Raw genomic sequence first — 26955 nt, forward strand, 5'->3', positions numbered from 1 at the left:
GAACCTTCCAAGCAACAGCAAAAAATAAATGACTGAAGATTCACAAACATTTACACCAGTGTCTTTGTCAATAACCCAGGTAAGAAAGTCACATAAAGCTGATTCTGGAAAGAAGTCGCTTGGAAATGTTGCTCTCACTGAAAATGCTGCCTTGAGATGAAGGGATCATCTGAGATTGGTGTCAAGGTGATTAGTGGATGTGTTCCCCAAAGTCTTTGATTCCCTGTGTGCTGTTACAGATTTTTCTCTTAAGATGTGCTTCACATGGCTCTCTAGATTAGACTCTGCTGCTACTCATACAGTACTTTGTTCTGATTTTGTGACACCAGCAAAAAGAGAGAATAGGTCAAAAATCCAGAAATAACTTCTTTGGAGTCAAATAGTGATTGTTTTTGTTTTGTTTTTTTAATAAAAAGATCACATTCTTTATTTTACTGCTGTTTTCGTTTTTTCCTCCTGGTGTAAGTTGACGTCCATTGGCTGCTGATTCAAACTGCTAAAAGCTATAAATAGACTTTGCGGAAAAGGTCACACCGATCTCTTTACAAAGGAACCTTGCATGTAGCTTTCCACGGTAAATATGAATCGCTCTTTACATGTCTAATTGCTTTTTACTTGCTAATTCAAAAGCAACAGATAATACAACATATATGGAAATTGATATTTTATTTTGAAATCCGGATGACGACGTTTGAGCTGTGACTTCGTACTCGCTAATGATGGTAGGCGGACTTACGTGTTTAAAGCGGACGTTAAAGGTTGTGAGCTGTCGTGGTTTTGATAACTGCGAAGAAATCTTTAAAGTTGAATGGCACACATCCCAACGGTAACCTCTTTCTGTCCTCTCAGTCACCACAAACGTCCAAATGAGAGTGCACTTTAATTCCGAGGAGAGCTGGATTTCACAGCGCAGATGCGACTTCACCACACTACATAAGCCGGTATGTTAGCAGCAGATATTCCGAGAAGACCCGGGGAAGGACGTTAGCTTGGCAGGTGATTTTCCACTTTTTTCTGTTTATGTCAATACCTTTAACGTAAAGGAGACGCAGTGAGTGTACCAGCCTTGTAGACAATAAGACAAATGATGCTGATCGAACATTATTTTAAATGTTTAGTCCGCTCATTGGGAGCTAAGCTTGTGAAACCCGGCTGCAAATGTTAGAAATGTTAATGTTAGAAATAAATATTTTTTAAAAACAACAACAACAATAGGGATGATACAATTTTAACATTTAAATACCTCTAAAAAGACTCTTTAACAAGCGTGAGGCATATAAACTTATAATAATTTGAAATGTAAGATAAGCATATTCGCAAAACAAAAACATGAGCATGTTCCTGTCTGTGTACGTTTTATAGAATAATTAATAGCAGTTATTGCAGTTATTATAGCCACAGCTTTTACAAGAACACTAATGTATATTTAATAAAATTAATATGAACAATATTCTCACTCTCGGATTTTCCTCCTCAGATAAAGATGATGCAATTAAATGTAACAAAAGTTTTAATACGCAAGACTTAAATACCCTCCTGCACATACCATTAATATTTAATATAAAATGAGCTCAAATTTCAACAGCACAAAGTGCTATCAGTTTGAAAAATATCAGTTTAAATAAATATCATATCAAACTCAGAAAAACCTCTGCTTTGAAGATGGACTTTTTTTGTTTTCTGTGAAGCATAATCGGCATCGAGTCACCCTTTTTTACCCACATCTCCGCATCAGCATACAGGGAAGGAGGTTCATTTATGTCAGCAACAGACTCTCCAGTTTGAAGGTTGTCCTGTTTGTTTGCTTTAACAAGCAGATTCCTCATCTGAATACGCCACTGTGCCAAAAACATTTGATTTGCCAATATTATCTTGATAAACTGGCAAAATCACAAGTGAAGCGCACAACAGGTCACCAACTGCTGTTTCTCTAACAAAATACATTAGAAAAACAAGCAGAAAAGTCCTTCACAGCAACAGTTTCTGCATAATACCTGCTTTTTAGCTTAAAATGTAGGAATTCTTTTTCTTAAGTAAAAGTCATAATCCAACTTAATACATAGTAGCCTACAGCGAGAAGAGACAAGAGCTTTCAGAGGGGGTTGTGCCACCCCATACACTCCCTTTAGACACGCCCCTGTGTAGTCACTCATACAGTTGTATAGTTTTTCACTTCTGAGAAGTTTCTGATCGCCACCGTAACTGGAGATTTTTTCATCCGCAGGAAAAAAGCCTGCAGATAATTTTTAAAAGATGAAGTCCAGAAAAGTTGAACCCCCCGACGGTGGGTATGGCTGGGTGGTGGTCATGTCAGCCTTCTTCACCATGGGCCTTACTGCTGCTGTTCTCAAAAACTTTGGACACTTCTTCATTGAAATCCAGAATCACTTCGGAGTACAGGCCAGCACCACCTCTTGGGTGACCTCCACAACAATTGCTATGCTTCATCTAGGAGGTAAATAAGTGGTTTTCAATCTGTTGTTTTTAAACCAAAGGCGTTTTCGTAGAGCCATTGTTATTCTCTCTGCAGCTCCAGCAGCCAGTGCGATGACCTTACAGTTTTCTCAGAGAGTAGTCATCATGCTTGGAGGCTTGCTGGCTACCTTAGGAATGGTGCTGGCTTCACTGGACCTCAGTTTGCCCTGGCTCTACCTCACCATGGGCATCCTGCAAGGTAGCACACCCGGGACATACTCTAAATCCTACAAAGCAAATTGAACCATTTTGAGGGTTTGAATGAAAAAATTAACCTTGTAAACTGATTTTTAGGGCAGAAAAGAAAAGTATCACTGCTACTAAAAGTTCAATATTTTGTGATTTTTGAGGATAATCGTCACGTTCCATTTCATGTTAAGAAACATGTTTTTCCACCAGCAGCACTACTACTACAATTGCAATGGACTCTTTTAATGTTTGCATTTTGAAACAGACAAAACAGCATGAAATGGTATGCAAAGACTTACAGTGACACACACATGTCCTTAGAAGTGACGCGCTACAATTAAAACGAATCTGGGACATGTAAGTATTGCTAATACTGGCAGACCTGAGTCTTGTAAAAAAAAATAGTGGGTGGTTAATAATTTTCATCATCTCTATTTCCAGGAACAGGTCTTTCCTTCTCCTGGATCTCTGCCAACAGCATGGTGAGCCACTACTTTGTACGATGGCGTCCCATTGCCTTTGCCATCGCCAGTTCAGGTGAATGCGTCTTTGCTGTTATGTTCAGTCCGTTCTTCAAGTGGCTCATTGACACCTACAGCTGGCGGGGTGCTTTGCTCATCATTGGAGGCCTTCAGCTGAACCTGTGTGTGTGTGGTGCACTCATGAGACCCCTGAAGAAGACCACGAGACCTGCACAGGACACCAAAGACAGTCTAGAGGGAGATGCAACCACACTCCTAGCCAAGAGAAGGACCTTCTTCCAGTGCTTCCTCATGAGAAAACCTGAATTTTTTCTGTACATCCTGTTTGCAATATTTTCAGCTGCAGGGTTTTTCATCCCACCTCTTTTTCTGGTCCCCTTTGCTAGCAGCCTGGGTATGGATAAGTACTGGCCTGCTATGATTCTTTCTGTTCTGGCTTCAGCTGACCTGGCAGGGAGGCTGATTTGTGGGTGGATCGCCAACATGAGGCTGGTAAGAAACCTGCAACTGCTCACCATGGTGGCCACTCTCCTTGGCGTGGTGCTCCTGCTGCTGCCCATCAGCCAAAACTACTGGGCCATTCTGGTGTTCGCCTCACTCTACGGCTTCCTGTTTGGCTGTGTGGTGGCCATTCACGTCACAGCTATTGTGGACATTGTAACCCTGGAGTGTTTCGACAGTGGACTCGGGCTCTTTATGCTTTTAAGGAGCATTGGAGGTTTCACTGGTCCACCTGCTGCAGGTAATGCGGATTATCAATTATGTTTTTTGTTATTTGTTATGGAACTACAAATGTCGCAAAACAATTTTCTGAATGAGGATCTTTTAGTGCTTTTTTATTTCACGTTTTGACTTTGATGAATTTTACTGCAGTTTATTAAAACCATCTTTGAGATCATGTGCACCAGGCCAGTGAAACTGCCCTTTCCATCAGGGTACAGACATTTAACTAATTTAATCCCTGAGATAGCTTAATATAACAAAAAAAATGCAATCTCAACAGTATCTCTTAGTTTCTCTTATCAATAAAGACATGCTGCTGTGGTAAATAAATGAAAACATGGCTCTTTGGGCTTAAATTCTGAGACGTATATGTGTAAATAAAAAACTTAGTTACTTTGGTCAAGTATAACTGGCCATAAAGGGGAGGTCTTTATCTATTGGAAATATGTAAACTGAATGAAAATAGAGTTAAAAGTCCAAAATTGATGTCTTAATTCTCATTTTACAAAGCCATCCAGTGGATCAGATTGGAGTCTTCACCAGTCTGATTCAGATTCTGGAAAAGACTGACTTTAATATGAAATGTTGATACTTTTTGCTAAAGATAGAAATGCACTCAAGTTTAAATATAGTAGAAAAGTGCTATATAAGAACTAGTTCATATGAAGATAAAGCCTGACACACACAATTTTATTTCAGCTTAGTTCAATGAAATTAAATTTTATTTGTATAGTTATTAAGATAAGATAAGATGACCTTTATTAGTCCCACAGGTGGGAAATTTGTTTCGTTACAGCAAAAGTCCAAAGTTATGTAGCAGAAATGATATAAATTCAGGGTGCAGGTTTTGCTGACATAAAAGCGGCACTAGCTCCTTTACCTTTGAAGTAAACCTAAACATTTTGACAATTATGTGTGTCGGAGCTGCTGCTGTGCATAGCTGTGATCTCAGGGCTCCAGGTGCACTCAGCAGTTTGTTAGCCACATCTAGCAGATGTGAACTGTTCAGTTAAACATTACAGAGCAGATACAAAAAAATTTAAATTTTTTATGGTCATTAAATATTTAAATCTGACGTGACATGATCTTGTTGGCTTTTATGTCAAATAATAAGACTGCTTGTTAGAAGTCATCAAAGAACAAAACCTCTTTTACAGTAAATGTCTCAAACATTTCTCTGCATGAACGCATACCCGTGTTCATTTATTCATCAGCACTGGTGGTGTGATGTTTCTTCTTGTCCTGGATTACTTGTGCAGGCTGGCTGGTGGATTACACAAACAACTACAGCGTCGCCTTCTACCTCTCGGGCGTCTGCCTGATTGTGTCCACAGCGTTTGTCGTCCTGGTCGACCGCCTGGTTCATAAGAGGAGAGAAGCAGCAGAGCCTCAAGTTTATTGTGCCATCGACCAGCAGGAGGATTGGGAAACGGCAAAAGCCGAGTCAGACACTGTTACATAAAGGGAGAACCCAGCAGAGTTGTGGGGTGCATAATGTTTTTTAGGGGCACATACTGATATCAGCGGATATTTTTTCATGTATTTTTATAAATAATCTATATATACAGATAGTGATGTAGGAAGGTAACTGCATCACCTGGAAATTTCATTTCACTAGAATAACCAAGCATGGAATCCTCTATTATAGGATCCTAACAGATAAGTGTGGCATACTTGAACACAAACACAAAGAAACTTAGCTTTTTTTAATTATTTATTCAAAATAGAAAATTAGTACTTATGTGTAGAGAAAGCACCATCAGAAGCAGCACTCTTCTTCTTCCCGTCTGTTGTATCAGCTTTTCTTCTGTGCAGAATAGTTTCAGTTTCAGGATGTTTTAGTGTTGGGGTTTTTGTGTGTTCTGCCTGTTTTGAGATATTCGTTGGTGTTCCTGTTCAGAAATCTGCTTGCAGTTAAACTGATGGCCTTGCATCAGACTACTTGATATGATGGGGTTTTCAGCTCAGTCAGCAGAGTCAGTGTGACAACAAAGGATCCGCCAAAAACAACACTTTCACTTAATTTTCACTTGTTTGCTTCTCAGTGAGTATGTGTCGAAGCTCGTTTCCACCACTGACATAAAGCATTTATTGACAGGTAGATTTCACGGTAGATATCGCAAAATTCTGACAGACTAACTCAAACTTCTGTGTAAGGCAAACTTTTGAGATAATAATCCCAAACTTTGGGGTGATTTTTCAGTGTTGCTTCTCCTGTGAAGCAGTCTTACAATCCTGCTGTTCACAGCTAAACACGTGTTGCACGTTCACTGGCAGACTAGTTTAACTCTATTTTACTAACACACCTTTTTTGCAGTCTAACAGTTGAAAGAGTTAACTGCAGATACTGTGATCGATTGCAGATAATTTGGCTTACAGTGGAATGACTTCTTAATGTACTTCATTCTTTGACCTGAAAGCCTTTGTCAGTTATTTAGATGTCACACCCCAAACAGCTTCTGGTTGTTGGCACCTCATCTGAAGCTGCTTATTTAAATTTTATGCACTTGAAGAAGTGAGATAAATGTAGAGAAGTCTCTGCATTTTCCATATGATTGATCTGCTATTATAAAAATGAGTACAAAATAACTGCTTTGCCATTTGTAGAGCAAATGAGTGGTTACTCTACAGACAAAAAAATCCAGCTATTTCCAGGGTAAAGTGCCTATGTCTGAACACTTCATGCAGGGTAGTCTTTGTGGGCTTGAATGCCAGGAAAGCAGTTTGATTTGTTAAATGTTTAGTTTTCTGCCAGCAGATAGGTGATTTGACCTAGTTAAACAGGTTTTGTATGCCCTGTGTGAGATGACCTGGTGAATTTATTCCCGTGCTTTTCAGGTCTCATTAGGCTTTATTCTTCTGTGTTCAATCAGAGAAATGAACCAGCTTATTACTCGAATCCCTTAACAGATTTTAAGACACACCAGGGAACAGATATCACAAAAAGGAGCTGTATTGTTTCAGCTTGAACTTTTGTGCAGTCACACATTTTGTAATCAGAATTGTATAACCCATCGTTAATGGGCTGCAAACTTGTGACACTATAATTATCCAAAGTTAGCCCGGAGGACCACGTCATCTGAGTAAAAATAAATACTTTGGTCTTTAAAAATAAAACAAGCGGAATTACCAAACTGAATCACTGCAGCTGTACGTCTGTAGCAGATGTGAGGCAGGTCTTCATCTGCAGAAGTGACTGAAAGTAGTTCCAGCAGAGTTTAAATAACAAGGCTGATGATGTCCTGAGGAACTCATTCCCAAAATTCATCTGTTTCTTGGAGGGGGGGTGGCTGCTGAAGCAAATCTCATATGGTACCAAATTAGCCTTTATAATTCCAATAACTACCTCAAGCAGTATATTATTTAGTTAACATTACACAAGCAGGAGTAAACTGTATATATGCTGGATGGGTTAATACCGTAGACTTTAGATTCTTCCTTTTAGCAATAAGAATGAATAGTTTTTATGGGGGGAGTGCTACACTAGAGTCCCCATCTTTATCAGGTGACCCAGGAAAGCGGTGTGGCTCAGTGAAATGCTTTTAAGAGGAAGAATCTATTTTAAGAGGAAAAATAATTACATCAGAGTCATAATTGTTGGTTTTTGGACCTTTAATGCAGTTGAAAATGTTATAATCGTGGCGATCATGGCTCAAGAGTTGGGAGTTCGCCTTGTAATCGGAAGGTTGCCGATTCGAGCCCCGGCTTGGACAGTCTCGGTCGTTGTGTCCTTGGGCAAGACACTTCACCCGTTGCCTACTGGTGGTGGTCAGAGGACCGGTGGCGCCAGTGTCCGGCAGCCTCGCCTCTGTCAGTGTAAACATGCATTGTGGTTTAAAATCAGCAAGCCTCATTTCTGTCAAATCAGAAACATATTTTATGGTGCAGTTTTTATGGTATATGTAGTGAACTGTAAATGTTCAGACTTGAAAAGATGACACACAGCTACTGCAGCTAATTAGCCGTCACAGTTCAGGTTACTTTTTTTTAAGCACACACTTTTATATATCTCGTGGGTACTTCTGCCTGCTCTTCTATTTTCCCAGAGGATTTGACAAAGTAGATGATCCACGTGTTTGATTTGGCACCGACTTTTACATCTGATGCCCTTTCCGACACAACCATCCCATTTATCCAGGCTTGAGATCGTCGCTAGAAGTACACAAGTTTGTGACACCCTGAGGCCGAGTTTGTTTCCTCTTGGTCTTAAACTGTTTATCTAATATGTGTGAGGTAAATGGGGCATTTATGGGACATTTTAAATTGCTACGGGAACTGTTAAGAAATAAATCTGTGTCCTCTTTTGTTATCTAGAGTCTTGGTCAGGCCGGCCTTTCTAAAGCTAAAGACTTATCATGGAGAACCACTGAAACACTCAGGGGGACATTTGCAGTGTGTGTGCAGGAATCTGTGGTATGTGCTGTGCGAATTACTCACATTATGTTATGTAATTAGCTTCTCAAACCAGTTTCAGCTGGTTTTCAGTTTTCAGCTGGTTTCATATGACAAAACATGTTCTGTTGAAACAGTCACTTCATAAAAGAAAATAAGTTTGAGGTTAGGCAGTTTAAACGTGTTTAAACGTGTCAGTATTTGCTAAGAAACTGATTTTTATCATTTCAAGGACCATTAAAAAAAAAAAAAAAAAAACATGTTACAGTCCAGTTTGGGGTCATTCATCTGTTTGATGGAGATTTTGTCATAATTGATATACTAAATAATTTACCGATGATCAAACTGGGGTTTTTTTTGTTTATATAATGTAAATGGTAAATAAGTCAAGGTTAAGAATGTTTGTTTACCTGGTTGGAGAGAATGCTTTTAATACATTCATTTTTCCTACAGACAAATACTTTAGATTAGAGAAACTGATTTTAAATGAGGACTACCTACTTTGTTACTACATTAAAAAACATTTTCAAATAAAAGAGATATATTCACAAAAAAGTAACACCTTAAAATAACCATCACTTGTGACCTGATATTGTGTAATGTTTAATTAACTTACCATCAAACAACGTAATGGCTGTTATTTACAAGATTCTTTTATTTATCACACAAATTAATCATAAAATACTGCCGTTTAATCAAACCCGCTGGTGCGCGTTTGGTGCTTAAACTGAACCAAACTGCCAGCAAAGCAAAAACCGGGATGTTGGAGATGCTGAAAACAAAACCAAATTGCCAGTGAAGCAGGAAAATGTACGACCTCCATATTTACAGTCTACAGCGTTTACTCCATCGACATCTCACTTGCCTACTTACTCTGTAAAACAACTAGTATAAACATTTCAGACTTTACAATTGCCATCCAGATGACTGTTTACATACATGTTAAGTTCACAGCTTAACAGAATCAAATAAAGTTTAATTATCAATTACTCATTCAATTGATGGTTATTATAAAGTGTTACAAAAAAGGCTTAATTACTCCTATACTGACAGTTTAAAAAAAAAAAAAAAAAAAAAGTTGAAATGAAAGCAGCTATTTTACACAGAACAGAGGCACCAAGAGCAATTACAGATGTCACATTATCTGCACTTGGCTTAAAGTACAGCATTTCAGAGGTGGGCTATGGAGCGGCCTCTGTGTTGAATGGTGCGCTTATTTTCGCAAGCTTGGAATAGCAATAAGTCACACCTTTGGTCAATTTGAGTAGTTCAAGTCAGGGCAAAAGCCTACAACCCCACAAAAAGGGTGCAGTCAGAGAGAGGCCAGTCCCATCATCCACCTCGCACGCTTTTCCACCCGTTACATCAGCAGCAGCTCAGATCTGCTTCACTGTGAAAATTAAGAAACTCGAGGGTCTCCCTGGAGATTTCAGAGCCCTAGTGCAGGTTTTGAGGAAATTTACCACTATATAGAACTTCTATAAAAATCACAGATGTTTAAAATTGGAGGTTTTGTGCGCTGGCTGGACAATGGGACTGAGCCACAGAGAGTATCTAGGAGGAGGCTCTCTTCTCCTCATATGGAGACTCATACACCTCCATGGGTGGGCAGGTGCACATGAGGTTCTGGTCGCCATAGATGTCATCGATCCTGGAGATGCTAGGCCAGAATTTGGTCTCAGGTTTTATGAAGGGCTGTGAAGAAGGGAGAAAAGAGGGGTCAAAAAATTCAAACAATACATTTATACAAAGCTCATTTCAAGTAGCCGGCTTTGCATTAAATGTAAAATGTGAACAGTCAACAAACCCCATTACCAATGTTGACTAAATCAGGGCATCTATAACTTAATTAAAACCAAAACTCTATTGCTAAGTAATCTGAAAAAGTTGTTGGCTACAGGACATGAGACAAATTACACTTCTTATTTTTCACCACTAGAGGGCGATAAATACAAGTTCTTTAAACAGTACAGCTGCTTTCACCGAGTTTGACTTTCCCAAAAGTAACAGGGATTTCATATTATGCATTTTTTCCTGCAACAAAGGAAACATAATTGAAGTTGTTTTGTTTTTGTTTTTCAATTTAATAAAGGAGAAAAATTTACAATATGCATTGCATATTAAGTCAGTTGTGGTCGTTTTGGAGTGTGGGGCATTGAATAAGTCTAATGGGATAAAGGTACTCACCAAGGGGAAGGCAGCACACTCCCTGGAGTAGGGTCTGTCCCAGCTGGATGTTGAGATGCACGCCAAAGAGTGAGGGGCCATCTGCACGCAGGCACAAAGACATACACTTGCATGACGACTTCAGATATCACAGCTTTATATTAACCACTGTATGGTATGTTTTCAGCACAGAAACCTTAAGTGGGTTGATGCGCGAGTCCATCCTTCCCTCCTCGATTTCTGCGATCTCCTGTCTGATGGCTAGCAGGGCGTCGCAGAAACGGTCCATCTCAGCCTTGTCTTCCGATTCTGTAGGCTCAATCATAAGAGTACCTGCCACTGGCCAAGACATAGTGGGTGCATGGAAACCTAGACAAATAGTAGAGAAGAAAATATATAATACTACTACAATAATAAACAATAGGTATCAATATGCATCTGATAAAAATTATGAAAGGGACATACATACATACATACATACATACATACTCTACAAATACTCAAATCAAAGGTATTTTTTGGCCACCAATGAAACACTGTGGCCGACAGAGTGATGTGGTACCATAATCCTGCAGCCTCTTGGCCACGTCAACAGCCTCAATATTAGCCGTCTTCTTGAATGGCCTCACGTCCAGAATGAACTCATGGGCTACAAAACCTGTGCACAAAAAGAAGGAGGGGGGAAAAAAAGATAGTTAGTTATGCGGTTTTATTTATTTTAAAATGAGAGTACATCACTACACGTCCACAGAGACGGCACCATACCTTTCCTGCCTCTGTAAAGGATTTTATAGTGACCTTCCAGCCTCTTGGCCATGTAGTTGGCATTAAGGATGGCCACTTCTGTAGCATGCCGCAGTCCCCTGGATCCCATCATCTAAACACCAAAACAGAATTAAAGCATCTGGGCTTCAAAAAGCCCAATGTTCAAAAGAACATTTTAATACAGCTTTAATATAACATTTTTCTTTATTAGCAGTATTAGCACTCTGTCCAACAACTGCCCCTCTTTTTGCTTTTCTTTTTATATAATGTGCATATTTCCTCCACCTGCTGGTAAACAGGGTGGAGTTTGGGTGGCGGGCTGCTGCCTCAAAGTGTATCAGCTATGTAGAGTAGCTGTTAAAGTTAATGACTTCTTTCCCTGGATGTTTATCACAAATTAACACTTTTGTTCATGTTGTCTTAAGTTGAAGTGAGAGCCAGGTGACCAACTACTCATGTGACAAAAACAGAGCCCAGGAAGTTTTCAGTGACTTGTGACTGTAGACTTTTAAAAATCACACACGGTTAAGTAACAGTTTCAAACATGCTAACAGATTAGTGGAAACGAGTTTACCAATGTGTTTCAATGTGGTCTCAACTCAGTTTATCTGTGCTGACCTTAATGTAAGCCCAGGAGATTGGCAGGATGGCACTGGAGCCCCAGGGAGCTGCGCTGATGGTGCCCAGTGAGCTGCTGATGTTCACTGACTGCATGGAAACCACCGGGTGGCTTGGTAAGAAGGGGGCAAGGTGCGCCTTCCTGATAAGAAATAGATGAATATACTGTCGGGTCAGAGAATCATCACAAAATAAGAACCAGAAAAAAAAGAAAAAAAAAAAAGAAAAAAAAAATTCTCTCTTTTTATAAACAAATTCACATCAAACTAGTCACCATTTCTCCCTTTATATCCACTGACTTACACTCCAATTGGCCCCATGCCGGGCCCTCCTCCACCGTGAGGGATGCAGAAGGTTTTGTGCAGGTTTAGGTGAGAAACATCCGACCCGTAATCTCCAGGACGACACAAGCCCACCTTCAAGGCAGAGCAAGAACAAATTTTTTTATTTAAATTAAATATTCTACAGAAAAACCTTGCAAAAACAAGAAAATAAAAAAAAAACTGATATAAGCTCAGTCTTTACCCCTTTTACAAAAAACAGATACAGTGGGATGCTAAAGTTTGGGCAACCTTGTTAATAGTCATCATTTTCCCGTTGTTACAATAAAAATAAAATTAAAAAAAGTCAGTTAAATATATCATACAGGAGACACACACAGTGATATTTCAGAAGTGAAATGAAGTTTATTGGATTTACAGAAAGTGTGCAATAATTGTTTAAACAAAATCAGGCAGGTGCATAAATTTGGGCACTGTTGTCATTTTATTGATTCCAAAACCTTTAGAACTAATTACTGGAACTCAAATTGGCTTGGTAAACTCAGTGACCCCTGACCTACATACACAGGTGAATCCAATAATGAGAAAGAGTATTTAAGGGGGTCAATTGTAAGTTTTCCTCCTCTTTTAATTTTCTCTGAAGAGTAGCAACATGGGGGTCTCAAAAACAACTCAAATGACCTGGAGACAAAGATTGTTCACCATCATGGTTCAGGGGAAGGATACAGAAAGCTGTCTCAGAGATTTAAGCTGTCTGTTTCCATAGTTAGGAACATATTGAGAAAATGGAAGACCACAGGCTCAGTTCAAGTTAAGGCTCGAAGTGGCAGACCAAGAAAAATCTCGGATACACAGAAGCGACGAATGGTGAGAACAGTTAGAGTCAACCCACAGACCAGCACCAAAGACCTACAACATCATCTTGCAGCAGATGGAGTCACTGTGCATCGTTCAACCATTCAGCACACTTTACACAAGGAGATGCTGTATATGAGAGTGATTCAGAGGAAGCCTTTTCTCCCCCCACAGCACAAACAGAGCCGCTTGAGGTTTGCTAAAGCACATTTGGACAAGCCAGCTTCATTGCGGAATAAGGTGCTGTGGACTGATGAAACTAAAATTGAGTTATTTGGGCATAACAAGGGGCGTTATGCATGGAGGAAAAAGAACACAGCATTCCAAGAAAAACACCTGCTACCTACAGTAAAATATGGTGGTGGTTCCATCATGCTGTGTGGCTGTGTGGCCAGTGCAGGGACTGGGAATCTTGTCAAAGTTGAGGGACACATGGATTCCACTCAGTATCAGCAGATTCTGGAGACCAAAGTCCAAGAATCAGTGACAAAGCTGAAGCTGCGCCGGGGCTGGATCTTTCAACAAGACAACGACCAGAAACACTGCTCAAAATCCCCCAAGGCATTCATGCAGAGGAACAAGTACAGCGTTCTGGAACGGTCATCTCAGTCCCCAGACTTGAATATTATTGAAAATCTGTGGTGTGAGTTAAAGACAGCTGTCCATGCTCGGAAGCCATCAAACCTGAATGAACTAGAGATGTTATGTAAAGAGCAATGGTCCAAAATACCGTCAACCACAATCCAGACTCTCATTGGAACCTACAGGAAGCGTTTAGAGGCTGTAATTTCTGCAAAAGGCGGATCTACTAAATATTTATTTCATTTCTTTTTTTATGGTGCCCAAATTTATGCACCTGCCTGATTTTGTTTAAACAATTATTGCACACTTTCTGTAAATCCAATAAACTTCATTTCACTTCTCAAATATCACTGTGTTTCTCCTATATGATATATCTAACTAACATTTTTTTATCGTAACAACCAACGATTTATACAGGATAATAAGGACTATTAACAAGGTTGCCCAAACTTTTGCATCCCACTGTACTTATTGCATTACCTGGGCATTCATGTTGGCGCCATCCAGGTACACTTGGCCACCGTTTTTGTGAATAAGGTCACAAACGTCTCCGACATGCTCTTCAAACACACCAAAGGTGGAGGGGTAGGTGATCATCATGGCTGCCAGGTTTGCCTTGTGTTTGTCCACCTGGAAAGATAAACATGTAAAAAAATAATAATAAAGCTGTGTCCCATCATTTACATGAAGTCAAAGTTCCAGTCCTTCATGAACACACTTGGATTAATGAACACATTTGGATTAGAGTGAGGATCGACTTAAGACCAGAGGCATCAAAAGAGCTTGTTTCACAGCGTGAAGGATTGCATGAGTTTACAATAAATGAGGATTATTTTGAGCTGCGAGTCATGCAGAGCAAAAATACTCCAAAAAAATAGATTCCCTTCAAATCCACCTATGAAACTGGACATGTCCGTCTTGGATAAACCTGTTAATATTTGCAGACAACACAAATCTTGTACAACAGCATCCGTTTTCTCACCAGGGCCTTCAGGTGAGACAGATCGATGTTGCCATCCTTATCCACCTCCACCACTTGAACCTTCATTCCTGCCATCTGAGCGCTTGCTGGGTTGGTCCCGTGTGCAGACTTGGGGATTAGACAAACCTGAGGCATTGGGAAAAATAGTCAGCAAAGCAGAACAAGCAAAATGCAGCTTGAGTCATTGTCCTAACCATAATCCAAAGTCACGCCAAAACTGCTGTGACTGCAGGTTATGCAACAAGAGAAACCGAGCCAATTAAAGCCATAGATATTTCAGATCCAAAGTGAAGCTCAATTAAATAAAAACAAAAATAGATATAATTAAATTAGTGAGACTGGTGGCTTAAGCTACTTTTACAATTTCATTTATACAAAAACTTAACTTTTAAGGTCTCAGTGGGAGGAAACTGCAGCTCTCTTTGATCTCTGCTACTAATGAGTAACCTGCCTGCAGGTCATTAACTGATTTTTATCCCTTATTAGGGTGACACGTCTGGCATTTTGCAACCCAGTTTCACAGGCAAACCAGGGCACATGGATCCGGTGTTAGCCAAAAAAGACATGACTGACCTGAAAAACAGTGCTTTGCTGTCACTCCAGGAACTCTCACTTGACAAAGTCTTAAAACCTCCAAATATGGAGTCTTAAAAAACAGCTAGCCTATGGGATCACAGCATTTTCAGCTCCTTGTTTGCACAAACAGATGCCAGTTTGGACCTTGACTAGTTCCAGGAATCAGGCTACTAAGATTTACTTATTAGGAAGCAATAAAAATAATAAAATGACAGAAGAGAAAATACTTCAGTACGCTAGTCTTTAATTTTGGGTAGCATCTCATCATCCTTCAACAATCAATAAGAATGTCAGGATACTTTAGGAGCTACTGTTGAGAATGCTTTAACATCACAGATGTTTCAATTTACAACAATAACCCTGTCACTGATGGGGGGGGGGGTTACCCTGTAGGGCATATGTGCTAATACTCTGTTAGCCTGTCAGTATCAGGAAGGATAATACTGATAGTAAATAGTCTTTACAAGTCAGCAAAGTCTTCTCAATGTCACCTGATTAGATACACCAACAGCTAAACATTGATAACTTAGTTGCCATATGAAGTTCTGCTCAGAAACCTTTGGCACTCATGTGAATATTGCTTTGATGCATACCATCTGCTTATATATTGTTGCAGACCAAGCGCACCTCAAACAGCAATAGCTCTCCCAATGACAGGAGCATAGTTACTAGGACACTGCAAAAACTGCTCAGGAAAAAGGAAAACATCAGAAGCAGCTGCTCTCAAAAATTCAAGCTCTGCATGCACAGACCAAGCCTGATCCATGGACATGTCACCCTGGACCCCACAGGACCCAAAGAATCTGCCATCCTAGTGCCAGTTGCAAAAGGATTCCTCTGAACTGATAGAAAAACACTTGCCAAGCATTGTGCACTCCGCCCGCCTTTACGTCACCCAAAAAAAAGAAGAACTGCACAATGCCAGGGCAGCAACTTTAATGTTGTGGCTAAACAGTGTATATTTGTAAGCACTTTAATTGAAAATGAAACTTAGAAACTCAAAGTTTCTATACCTCCAGGTATTTTTTTTTTTTAAAGTTCAGTGGATCATCATTTTAACTCTAGAGTTTTCAGAAGATGAGGCTCTTCCTCAGAGTCAAGTTTAAATTAAAAAAGGATTCCATTTTCTTGCAGAGACTAGAGACTCTAGCTTAAAATAATTTTGGGTTGGATAAAATAACATAATTAACCATGACTGCAATCCTGTTAGACTTTTGCTCTTTCCAGGACACTTACACTTCTTGAACTCTCCCCCTTTGAGTTCAGGTAGGCTTTTATGGCAGCCAGGCCTGCATATTCTCCCTGAGCACCACTGAAAAATAAGGCAGACACCATAGTCATGCATAGAACACACACAGCCTCATCAAAGTCCAAAGACCAGTCTGCAGACATTACCAAAAGAGGAGGGAAAGATGGGATGAAGCTAGGTGCATTCTTGGCCAATGTAGCATGCGCCACCATGAACACACTGATAAGCAGTGACAGAGAGCAGAGGTGGGTGTGTCGCTTATCAGCTGTAATATCCTGCAAGTTAATCCTGCAAGTGTGAAACCAGCTATGCACCACTTTAATAATGTTGCTGAGATTCCCCTTTAAAAGTCGATTGCGAAATTTCTTCCCTTTTAGATTTTCCACAAACTTTTGTGTTGCAAAGGCACCATCCCCATCCTACGTTCAGCACCACTCTCCAATTCAGTGAGCTCTCTGAAATAACGGTTCTTTCACAAATGTTTGTAAAGGAAAACTGTATTGCTAAGTGCTTGCTTTGAGCATTTCCTTCCTTCTGCAGAGGTTCTATGATCCAGAAGGAGGGTTCGGGATAATTTGATTGCACTGCACGGAACCATCAAAGTAATCATCTTAAAGAGGAACATGCTCCCGTCTTTACCAAATATCATGCCCACCCAACTGATACGGTCTGTGCACCAACAAGTACATAATTTTGTGCCCTCACCTGTTTGGCTGGAACGAGATCTTGTCATAGCCTGTCACCTCACAGAGGTCTTTCTCCAGCTGTCTGAAGAGTTTCTGGTAGCCCTCTGCCTGATCCAGGGGCACGAAAGGATGGATGTTGGCAAACTCCCTCCATGTGATGGGCTGTCAGAGGATACAGCAGTGAGACATAATTACTCAAAAGCATTTCATGTTACACCTGAAGAAAACTGAAAAACTAGTTCCTGTTTTTACTCACCATGAGCTCTGATGAGCTGTTTAGCTTCATGGTACAGGAGCCCTGAAAATAAAAACTTTTTTTTTTCCCCACTACTTTATCACACTAGTATAAAGCATGCTATAAATTTCAACTATCTGTGAACCTGAACCTCTGCCTTGACTTATGGTAGCCTCACCAGGGGTATCATGCTGTGGACTAAGGAGAGGTCCTTATTCTCCAGACGCTTCATATATCTCACAATGTTGGTCTCAGAATGGTAACTGAAGGAAAAAACAAGAAGCAGAGACACGAACACTTAGAGGGCTCGCATGGCAATAATGCTATGTTTTGGATCTTGGACATGCAGCAGCCAACCAAGACTGCTCCAGAAACACCGCAAATACCCTAAAGCACCGACTCTCCAAATTTCCACATCCCAAACACATCAATCATACGAGCGACACATTCATACCACAACCTCTTTAAAAGGGATAAATTACAAAAGTAAGGTTAAAAATTCTCATGCATTACAGCTTTCATTGATGAGGCAGTAACAGTTCAACATGGGTATCGTCTTTGGAGTTGTTACACCCTTAGAATATGGTCAATCCAAAGTGGCCCCACCCCACTGCTAACAATACTCTAGCTCAATATTGGGGAGATGGTCCAAATGTTGTGGCTGATCTGTGCACACACTACCTAAGGTTAACTAAAAGTTTTACCCTCTTTATGTCAAGGATCATGTCAAAGAATAAACGTAGGGCTCAGACACAGGAAGCCTGGATACAAGACTGCATTTATGGAACTACTGGTGTTGTAAGATATGACTGCAACACCATTAAAGTTCTTATTGTGCAGTTAATCAAAGGTTATTACAGCTAAAATGCCACACACACACACACACACACACACACACACACCCCCCCCCCCCTTGGGAACAGTACAGTCCTTAAACTGGGAACAGACCTGTTGAAGACCTGGTGTGTAAGGTATTTGCTTGTCCTCTTGAAAGGACTTCCCATGATCCCCTTCACCCGCTCGCCCATCTTTTCAGCTATCAGCTCCTGAAAGGTTCAAATTAAAGCCAAGTCATTCTCTCACCAATCTCCATAACCATAAAACAATAACTGCTCAAATTAAAAACCAGTAACATATTAAGTAATGAATAACTTAGACAGCACAAACAAACAATGGAAGTAACCATCAACATACAGCAGAAGATTCACAGCCAAAGACCCAGAGCAAGTCATCCAAATCCCTCTCAGTCACCGTTTCATCGAGAGAGACGCCCAACTGTTCAAAGAGAAGACGAAAAGAGGATTTTTTTTTTTTTTTTTTTTAAAGTGTTCCAGCGACTCAAGTCTTTCACCCTAAACAGTAAAAGGGGGGGGGGGGGGGGGGGGGGGTGAAAACTTGAGACTAGCACTTGTTCTGACAGCTTATCTATAACAAACAGTGGGTTTGTTTGCAATCCCAGCTCGGTGAAATTGAAAATTTGTACTGCAGAAAAGTTAATTAGGGAACGTTGACACTGATCTCAGGAATGCCAAGTGATTTATGTATCAATCCATTCATTATACATTACATGCATCATTTGTAGATTTGTCAATATGTTTAAACCAATGAACCTGCTGTTATGCACTCCTATATTTTGGCTCTTCCTGTATGAGTGAGGAAGTGTGTTAGACTAGCTAAAAAGTCACATCCACTCTTACAAAGTTTAAATTTGATTCACTGGTTCTTGATCCTCTCAAGAATTCTCTTTTGCACCCAACATTTTTCCCCACATGTCCAATTACAGGATTTTTCATCTTATCCAGTTTTAGATCTAATTAATGTGCTAAACTTCCCTTCATCCCTATAAGCCATATTCAGAGTTTTCTAGGAGCTACAACAATCAGTTGCTTCTGGGCAAAGATCCCCTATCCCCTCCCATTTCAGCCTGAAAACTACTGCAGGAAGAAAAAAAAAAAAAAAAAAAAAAAAAAAAAAAAAAAGTTTCTGCATATACATGAGGCAGCATTAATTTCCACTCCTTTTTTTGCAGTGCACCAATTACAAAGCATTATCCAAAAACTGCAAGTCGCTGCACTTCTGCAGGCTTAGACCACCTTAATCAGTCCAGCGCTTTCCCCAAAACATTTTTTGATCCTCACCACTCCATCGGCGTAGACTCGCAGGTTTATCTTCCTCTGCTCAGCTCTCTCCAGGATATCTTTGGCAGCCACGCTACAGCTGATCTTTAGTGTGTCAAAGAACATTTCGCTCTGCAGCCGGTGTCCCGCTCTCTTCAGACCTGAAAGAAAATGTGCGAATTAACTGTGCACGGCATGTTTACGGGGAGAAGTTTGGATAAAGACAAAGAACAGAAATTTGGTGACATATTTGTCTCTATCCAGTCTTTAACCACTCATTACTGAGAACGTGCACAAAGTAAAATGAGAAATTTGCAGTTCACAAGGAGGAAAGCATTTTTTTTTTTTAAATAACAATTTCTCAATTTGAGTGAGGACTGAAGTTTTACTGCAATGTTGCATATATATTTATATACCTTCTGCAAGGATCAAAGCAGCACCATGTGTCCTCTTCGCAATGTGTTTTAGTCCCTGGGGGCCATGATACAGTGCATACATAGCAGCCATATTGGCCAGCAGAGCCTAGGAACACAGTAATTTTTTGTAATTAATTTAGAGTAATGCATTTCACCAAAATGAAGGACGCATATAAACCTGGATCGTACCTGCGCAGTGCAAATGTTGCTGGTTGCCTTATCTCTGCGGATGTGCTGCTCTCTGGTCTGCAGTGCAAGACGATACACTTCTTTACCAGCTGCATCTCTGCAACAACAGCATAGCATTCAACCATCTTACTACTGTCATCAGTTTACTCAGAAAAGAAGATTAGCAATCTTGAACCCTGAAGGTCGCTTCTCACTTGGTGACTCCAACCATTCTGCCAGGCATCATCCGGACCAGGTTTTCTCTAACCGCAAAAAAGGCAGCATGTGGACCGCCGTAGCAAAGAGGAACCCCAAACCGCTGGGAACTGCCCAGTGCGATATCAACACCAAATTCTCCAGGGGGACGTAGCACACACAGTGCCAATAGGTCTGTGGCACAGCAAGCCAGGGCCTGGACAGGAGATAAAAACCAATCTCAGCAGTGGAAATGAACAAAGATGTTCCCATTTGTTATTAAGATCATTCTTAAGCCTAATTATATCCCCTGCTCCCACGGTTCTTTTGGGGAGCTTTTACATTTCTTTTTGTGGTTAAAGCTTTCTTACCCCGCCCTTGTGTGCTTGATCTACAAGCGCAGTGAAGTCTTCCACTCTGCCATCAGTGTCTGGATATTGAAACAGCACACCGCTCACATCTTGTCCACTGAAGTCCATCTCATGAGGCAGCTTTAGAACAGTTTTTACCCCAATATAGCTGCAACACAGCAGTCAAAACTTGAATGATCAAAATACAGACATAGGATGCAATCAAACTTGCGCCCAAATTAAAAAAAAAAAAATAAAAATATCAATACCCCCAATTTAAATTCCCCTTCAAGGTAGTATTTTTGTGCAGTTCTGGACCACTTCAAGTACCCCTGCAGCTACATTTCAATCTCCCCGTTCAGGTCTGAACACTTGGATGAGCAAACTTTGTCTTGTGTGTAAAAGTCACACAACATTGACGTAGACGATCATCGTTAGCAATGGACGCAAGGCTCCATCAATTCAAAAACGGAACAGTGAAACAGCCAGTGTCTAAGACTAAATGCAATGCATCAGGTCAGGAAACACCACCAAGGCCACATCCTGACCTCAACTGGGATGTGTTCCAGGGTGCAACCGCTCACCGGCAGCATGAAATACCAGTGTTGCACATCACCAAGCCGCCTTGCCAGGTTTGGCACCCTGCCACTTTGTCCTCTTCCCCAAAATAAAACTAACTTAACGGGCTGTCATTTTGTCAGCATGAAGACGATCCAGGACACACTGCAAAGGCAAGTAAATGTAGCAGGAGAGCTGACGTGGTCCAGGGTGCACAAAGACAGAACCCCGAGGAGGACATATGATGGCACAACAGAGAATACACCTCAGGGAATTTAAAAAATAAAATAAAGTTGCCTAGGACAACACCTTTGCAATATTTTTTACTTCAATCTTGTAATTTTAATATTAAAGATATTTAGATTCTTTTTTATGATTTACTGTTACTGGAGACCTCATACATTGACTGTCTATGATGCATACTTAGCTCTGGTCTGCACTACAGCAATAGTCTGGGGATGGCAGCGTGGGTCAACGTAGAAGGTTCTTCTTTTGTTTTGTCTGTGAGAAGCAAAAATCAATAACAGACCACTGTAAGGCAGGTTTAATACACACACACTACATCTTGAATCTACAACAGGTGGCACAGACTACGATCCATTCTAGTGGCCAAAATATAATTTCACAAGATTCTTCATTTCGTTGTTCTCGTGACAATGACAATAAAGTTTCTGATTCTGATCAACTGAGCACTTTTGTCTAAACAGGTCAGCATGTAAATACCTGTGACAGAGCTGCATGGCCTCAGCAGCAGCAGTTCCCTCATCAAGCAGAGAGGCGTTAGCCACAGGCATGCCTGTGATGTCACAGATCATGGTCTGGTAGTTGAGAAGAGACTCCAGGCGACCCTGAGCGACCTCAGGCTGGTAAGGGGTGTACTGAGTGACCCTGTGAACAAAACCCAAAACAATGATTCAACAGAGCGAGACTGGACAGAAGAACAATAGCACAAAGTCGATGGCATTTATGGACCCAAGACTGGTCAGGGGAGGCCATTGTATGTCTTCTCTGACCCTAAGAGTTTAGAGAAAATGTGGGTCGGAATAGCTGACTTGGAACTGTGTGAAAGAAAATTTTGTTCAGCAAAACATTGGAGCAATGCAGTTCTCACAAGACCAAGTGAAATCAAATCACAAGACTTCTTATTGAGGGCACGTTACTCTGCACCATGACAGTTAAGCTTCAAATTAGTATCCCAAATTTAGGAATAAATATCATTAATTGTCCACAGAAGAAACCAGCTCACACCACTTTTGTCACATTTCTTCCAATCCAAGGTAGCCTGACGGCACTCACCAGCCTGCATTCTCCAGGAGGTTGCGCTGGATGGGCGGCGGTACGGAGCAGTTGTAGTAACCCATGCCGATGTAGGACCTCCATACTTTGTTTTTTGATGCAATCTTTTGAAGGGACTCCAGAACTTCATTCTCACCTGCAAAATATTTAAAAGGAAGCTGTTTAAACTTATTCCAAACAACAGTCACTGAGTCATAAGTGAGAAATACAGGATGTTGGTAAGTGTTAAAACAGTTCTACTTAAATTACATCATGTGATACATCTGTCATGTCTGCTGCTAAACAACAACAACACCTGTCTGAAGGTCTGATGAACAACATTGCAACCCTCACGTGAGCCACTGATTGTGTAACAAGATGAAGAAAATCATTATAGTGAGCAGTCAGGTGGTCTAAATAGTTTTTTTTTTAAAAAGTCAGTGAAATCCAATGCTAATCTCTTTTCTACTGAGAGCCTCAACCATCTTTTTCATATCACTAATAACATAAAATTTTAATACTGAGAGAAATACATCTTATGTTCCCTAAAAACTGGCCCCAAAATCTAGTACATATTGTTACTTCCTCAATTTCATTAAGCTTCATTTCCCAGTCCTGTAAGGGAGCTCTGCCAGGACACAACCAGCCTCTGAGATTCCTCTGGCCTTTCTGGCTGCCTAGCAACTCCAAGGAATGGACAATACCACCCGTTTGAACCAAGAGTCCTGGCTACTCCCGTTTTGGTGAAAGGAGGACACCTCTAGTCGTGGTGGCGTGAGGGACCACAGCCAGTATACAAGTGAATATTTACAGCTTCTTTAAAAGATGGGGGGGGAAGGCAGAAGTATTCGGAAATTCAGGACAAACTATAAATAAAAGTACATTTGGAGATGACGCTCAGGGTGAGTTGATGAGACGTGCGAACCGGAGTTCGTTTCAGTTGGACTGCTTTCCCATGGTCCCAGAGTTCTACAGGGCAGCAAAAAAAGCTGATTCACAACCATCCAGGAGGTCTATTGTTGAAGAGAGAATCCTTTGCTGGCTTTGCAAACTGAAGCCCTTCAAAGCTGAACAAGCAGAAAACCAGCACGGCCTCCAGTTTGTTCCTTCAGCATGGCTTGTTGCATTATGAAAACTGACAGTGTCAGGAGGGGCTGACATACAGGCAGGTCAGCGTCACTCTGGCTAATAGACACGTTAGAGTACCTGAGCATTAGAAACCTCTTATAAAGATCCTTTTATTACTATAAATGTTAAATTTAGAAAAACTGTCATGACTTAGCTCTTTCGACTGTGCATAAAGAGCTCAGTCATCATTCATTGCAAGTGTAAAGGTTTTAGACATGCCTCAAATCAGTAGCCTGGCATTAAGTTGGGTGCAATTCAATTTCACCATTTATTGACCCCAATTAAGACTGAGCTAATACACATTGGTCTGTTTTGATTGCATGCCCCCCCCTTTTTTTTTCCCCTCATAATTGATTGAGCATCAATTATTTTTTTGCTTATCCAAGTTCATAAGCATACAGTCATGGTAAAAGCAAAGTACTCTCTCTTTCGGTTTTACATATCAGGACATTACAATGTCTTAAATTAGGACATGTTTTTGCAGCCACATGACCCGGGCACCTTGCAGTCAGATTCGACCTTCAACTCCTCTGTATACCCAAGTATTCTGGAGTCAAATGTGAGGCCATCTGTCCAACAGCTAAAGCTTGACTGAAACTGGGTCATACAACAGGACAATGATCCCAAGCACAGCAGAAAATCTACAACAGAATCTCTAAAGGAAAAAAGAAAGGGGTAGGGGGGAATCAAGGTGTTGCAATGGCCTAGTCAAAGTCCAGACCTCAACCTGATTGATATGCTGAATGGAAGTACCTTCAGAGAGCTGTGCATAAATGAAACCTCAACAACCTGAAGCAATGCCGTAAAGAAGAGTGGGCCCAAATTCCTCCACAATGAGGCGAGAGATTGAAACGATTACTAAAAAGTTATCGCTGCTAAAGGTAGTTAAATTACACTTTGTTTGTCACTAACTGCTTCTGCATTTTAGTTTTTGCTAAACATCTAAAGACATTGTGTGATATGTCATGTTCATCAGGGGTTGTATCTGTCTAATTTGATGACCTGAGGTCTGTACTGTGAAGCAGGATTTCATGTCATCCAGGTAACTTCAGCATTGAATCTGGATTTTCTGTATTAAGAAGGTCATTCTTAGCAGGGTGAGCCATATCTGTGAAACCATGGTAACTTATGCTGCTTTTTTATTTATATATGTAATGTTTTTAATCTCCTGTCTCTCCAGCCCTATTTTTGCACATTTGATAGGGACAGGCCTACTTCACAAAACAAACTGAGCAAAAATACAGCTCCACATGAAAATACACGTTAATTCACACAGAAAGCCATCAGCTTAGAGCTGAAAAAGCCGCAGCTTAAAAAGCGTTAAAAAGATTGACTGCTGTATAGGATTAAACACAGCAGTCTGCGTCTGCTGCTGAAATGTAGGCTATCCGTGTTGTATAGGAGCAAGAAAAAAAACCATCCATGCATCATCATGAAACCACCTTATTAGGATCCCCGGCTGTGATGTAACGTAACGTGAACGCTGTAACCAGATTGAACTGGACTTGGGACCGGAGCTCAAGGCTAAACTTTACACTCCAGTTGCCATCCTATGAGCATCGGCTTCCCAACAGGAGATTGGTGCCGCTCGCCGAGTTTCGCAAAAACAACTCCAAATATGTTCAAAGGAAGACTTAACAGGGGAGAGCGCTCCGCGCCACACAATAGAAGGGCAACCTACATTTCAGCCTCTCACTTGGCTTCATTCAGCGCCCGTTGGGTGTGGGAAAAGCTCGACATGTTTTTAAAAAAAATAAATTTAAATTTGAAATAAAGCGGCACAATATGAGGTTAACACTCATTCCCGCTCCACACACACACACACACACACTTATTTGAATTACATTTACAATTTGAAATTGAGATTGGTGGCGCATCGAGGGAGATTTAGGCAGCAGCTTGCAGCGCTATAATAACAGGAAGAGATTCAGCTACTGTTTCACTAACACATACGTGCACATCAGGCCAAACTTACAGACTGGATCATCCATCTTCAAGCTCCTCTGCAGACGGATAGAAGATGGTACTGTGTTTTCAATCAACTGGTCGACTGACTGTAGGAAAAAGGGGAAGTTTAATGAACAAAGGCGCGTAAACCGCTACCCAGTGACATAAACACGCCACTCAGTGCAGGTGTTTTTGTGCTGAAACTTGTCTTAATGAAAATGAAAGGAGTGGGTTTTTTTGCGCCCATTTCATAGAAGGAGGGAAACAGCGACGTAAATCTTACCTCGAGTCCCAGAACATCCAACATGTCTCTCTTCTCCTTCTCACCTGGACCGATGTGGCGCTCAGCAAAATCATCATGTCTGGGTAAAATCCTTTCTATCTGCCTGGAGGAGACGGTTGCAGAGGTCCTCAGAGCCCGGGCTGATGTTGTTAGGGATGCGCAGCTGTTTCGGATCTTGCACTGAAGTTTCCAAACCACGCGGCTCTTATCGCTCAAATGCCTGCGCGGTGCGCCGGGATTCACCGACTTGGCCAAAAAGACCCCCCAGGACTTGGCGCAGCTCTGCATCTCTAAATCACACTGAGAGACAAGCGTGCAGAAACTGGTGAAGCCTTTCCCTCCCTTAACTCAGTAGACTTTCTACCCACTGAGACCGGCGCAGGAGATACAGCCAACTCCTTCAAACTGCTGAGTTTATACGGCTGCACAGTTGCACAAGAGCGGACCAATCAGAGCGGAGACGCTGCGTGACGCGGTGACGAGCCCCGGCTAACCAGCTGCTCAACTTTTCACGTGCCCATAATCTTCAATTGAGCAAGAATAATAAGGTTGGGTATGGATCCAGAATTATTTCATCAGTCGACCCGCCAAGAATACAGACAAACTAGGAACAGGACGTGCTGTGAGTGCAAGTGGTTACACCTGAACTTTAAACACACGTTATTTGTGTTTTCCAGTTTCACAAACAAAGCCACAACCTGTGAGATGAAAACATGCCAATAAATCGTTGTTTAAAGAAAGATAAAAATAATCTGTAATAAAACAACTTAATCCACAACAGCTCAATAAATAGAATAAACACACAAGTAACTAAAAGAAATTACACAGAATAAAGATATTTCAGGTAAAGAAACACTAAAGGAGCTCAATAAGCTAATTGAGTGAAAAATCTTTATAAAAGGAAATGAAAAGCTATGGGAAAAGTGAATACACTGTAATAAAGTGGGTCTATAAGATAGACAGTTTAAAAAATCAGTAAAGTCAAATAAAATTATTAGAAACTGGCTTATTAAATTAGTTAAAACACACTCACAGCAAATGTCAGATGATATTAAAGTGTCTCCGCAGCTGTTTCAGATCTTGAACGTAAGTTTCCAAACCACACAGGTCTTATCTCAGTGGTGAACGCTGTCGCTCTATTCTGTGTAGATGACTCTGGGAAATATAATCTGTACACCCTTTGGTGACTGTGCAGGGATGAAATAAACTACATAAGAGAGCAGATTATTCTCTGCTGTGCTGTAAAGAGTTCTTGCATGTGG

The 26955-nt window shown here is 40.8% G+C and overlaps 2 protein-coding genes across 4 annotated transcripts; one reads left to right on the forward strand and one right to left on the reverse strand.

Moving 5' to 3' along the window:
* Nucleotides 1–471: 471 nt before the first annotated feature.
* LOC113033057 (monocarboxylate transporter 13) lies at nucleotides 472–7560 on the forward strand. 3 transcript variants are annotated; one of them, XM_026186329.1, is made up of 6 exons: nucleotides 472–574; nucleotides 850–996; nucleotides 2225–2455; nucleotides 2531–2674; nucleotides 3106–3888; nucleotides 5129–7560. In XM_026186329.1, the coding sequence occupies exons 3-6, from the start codon at nucleotides 2254–2256 to the stop codon at nucleotides 5329–5331; spliced, it is 1332 nt and encodes a 443-aa protein (XP_026042114.1). In that variant the 5' UTR covers nucleotides 472–574; nucleotides 850–996; nucleotides 2225–2253; the 3' UTR covers nucleotides 5332–7560. The 3 variants fall into 3 exon arrangements, with proteins under 3 accessions (XP_026042114.1, XP_026042115.1, XP_026042116.1); XM_026186330.1 differs by lacking the exon at nucleotides 472–574 and adding an exon at nucleotides 591–722; XM_026186331.1 differs by lacking the exon at nucleotides 472–574 and adding an exon at nucleotides 703–758.
* A 1288-nt stretch (nucleotides 7561–8848) lies between these two features.
* gldc (glycine dehydrogenase (decarboxylating)) lies at nucleotides 8849–26385 on the reverse strand. Its single transcript, XM_026186328.1, has 25 exons — nucleotides 25694–26385; nucleotides 25439–25517; nucleotides 22357–22492; nucleotides 21784–21948; nucleotides 21484–21561; nucleotides 20524–20671; nucleotides 20173–20369; nucleotides 19979–20075; nucleotides 19790–19895; nucleotides 19395–19534; nucleotides 18451–18531; nucleotides 18205–18302; nucleotides 17435–17519; nucleotides 17278–17319; nucleotides 17041–17183; nucleotides 16323–16398; nucleotides 14511–14636; nucleotides 14009–14158; nucleotides 12114–12226; nucleotides 11811–11952; nucleotides 11193–11304; nucleotides 10990–11085; nucleotides 10624–10796; nucleotides 10449–10529; nucleotides 8849–9956 (listed from the first exon to the last, which is right to left on the reverse strand). Exons 1-25 carry the CDS (start codon nucleotides 25979–25981, stop codon nucleotides 9816–9818), a joined length of 3093 nt encoding a protein of 1030 aa, XP_026042113.1. The 5' UTR covers nucleotides 25982–26385; the 3' UTR covers nucleotides 8849–9815.
* Between the last annotated feature and the right edge of the window lie 570 nt (nucleotides 26386–26955).

The sequence above is a fragment of the Astatotilapia calliptera genome, chromosome 12 (assembly GCF_900246225.1).
Source record: "Astatotilapia calliptera chromosome 12, fAstCal1.2, whole genome shotgun sequence".
NCBI lineage: Eukaryota > Metazoa > Chordata > Actinopteri > Cichliformes > Cichlidae > Astatotilapia > Astatotilapia calliptera.

Bases quoted from the DNA above. Each gene is read 5' to 3' on its own strand.
- gldc (XM_026186328.1), bottom strand. From the start codon at position 25,981: ATGCAGAGCTGCGCCAAGTCCTGGGGGGTCTTTTTGGCCAAGTCGGTG. The intron at 10,797-10,989 runs GTACCACATCAC...CTATTTGTCTAG, and splicing joins CAAGAGGCTGCAGGATTATG to GTTTCCATGCACCCACTATG. The intron at 9,957-10,448 runs GTGAGTACCTTT...CCTTCTTCACAG, and splicing joins AGTGTGCTGCCTTCCCCTTG to CCCTTCATAAAACCTGAGAC.
- LOC113033057 (XM_026186329.1), top strand. From the start codon at position 2,254: ATGAAGTCCAGAAAAGTTGAACCCCCCGACGGTGGGTATGGCTGGGTG. The intron at 2,456-2,530 runs GTAAATAAGTGG...TTCTCTCTGCAG, and splicing joins TGCTATGCTTCATCTAGGAG to CTCCAGCAGCCAGTGCGATG. The intron at 3,889-5,128 runs GTAATGCGGATT...TTACTTGTGCAG, and splicing joins CACTGGTCCACCTGCTGCAG to GCTGGCTGGTGGATTACACA.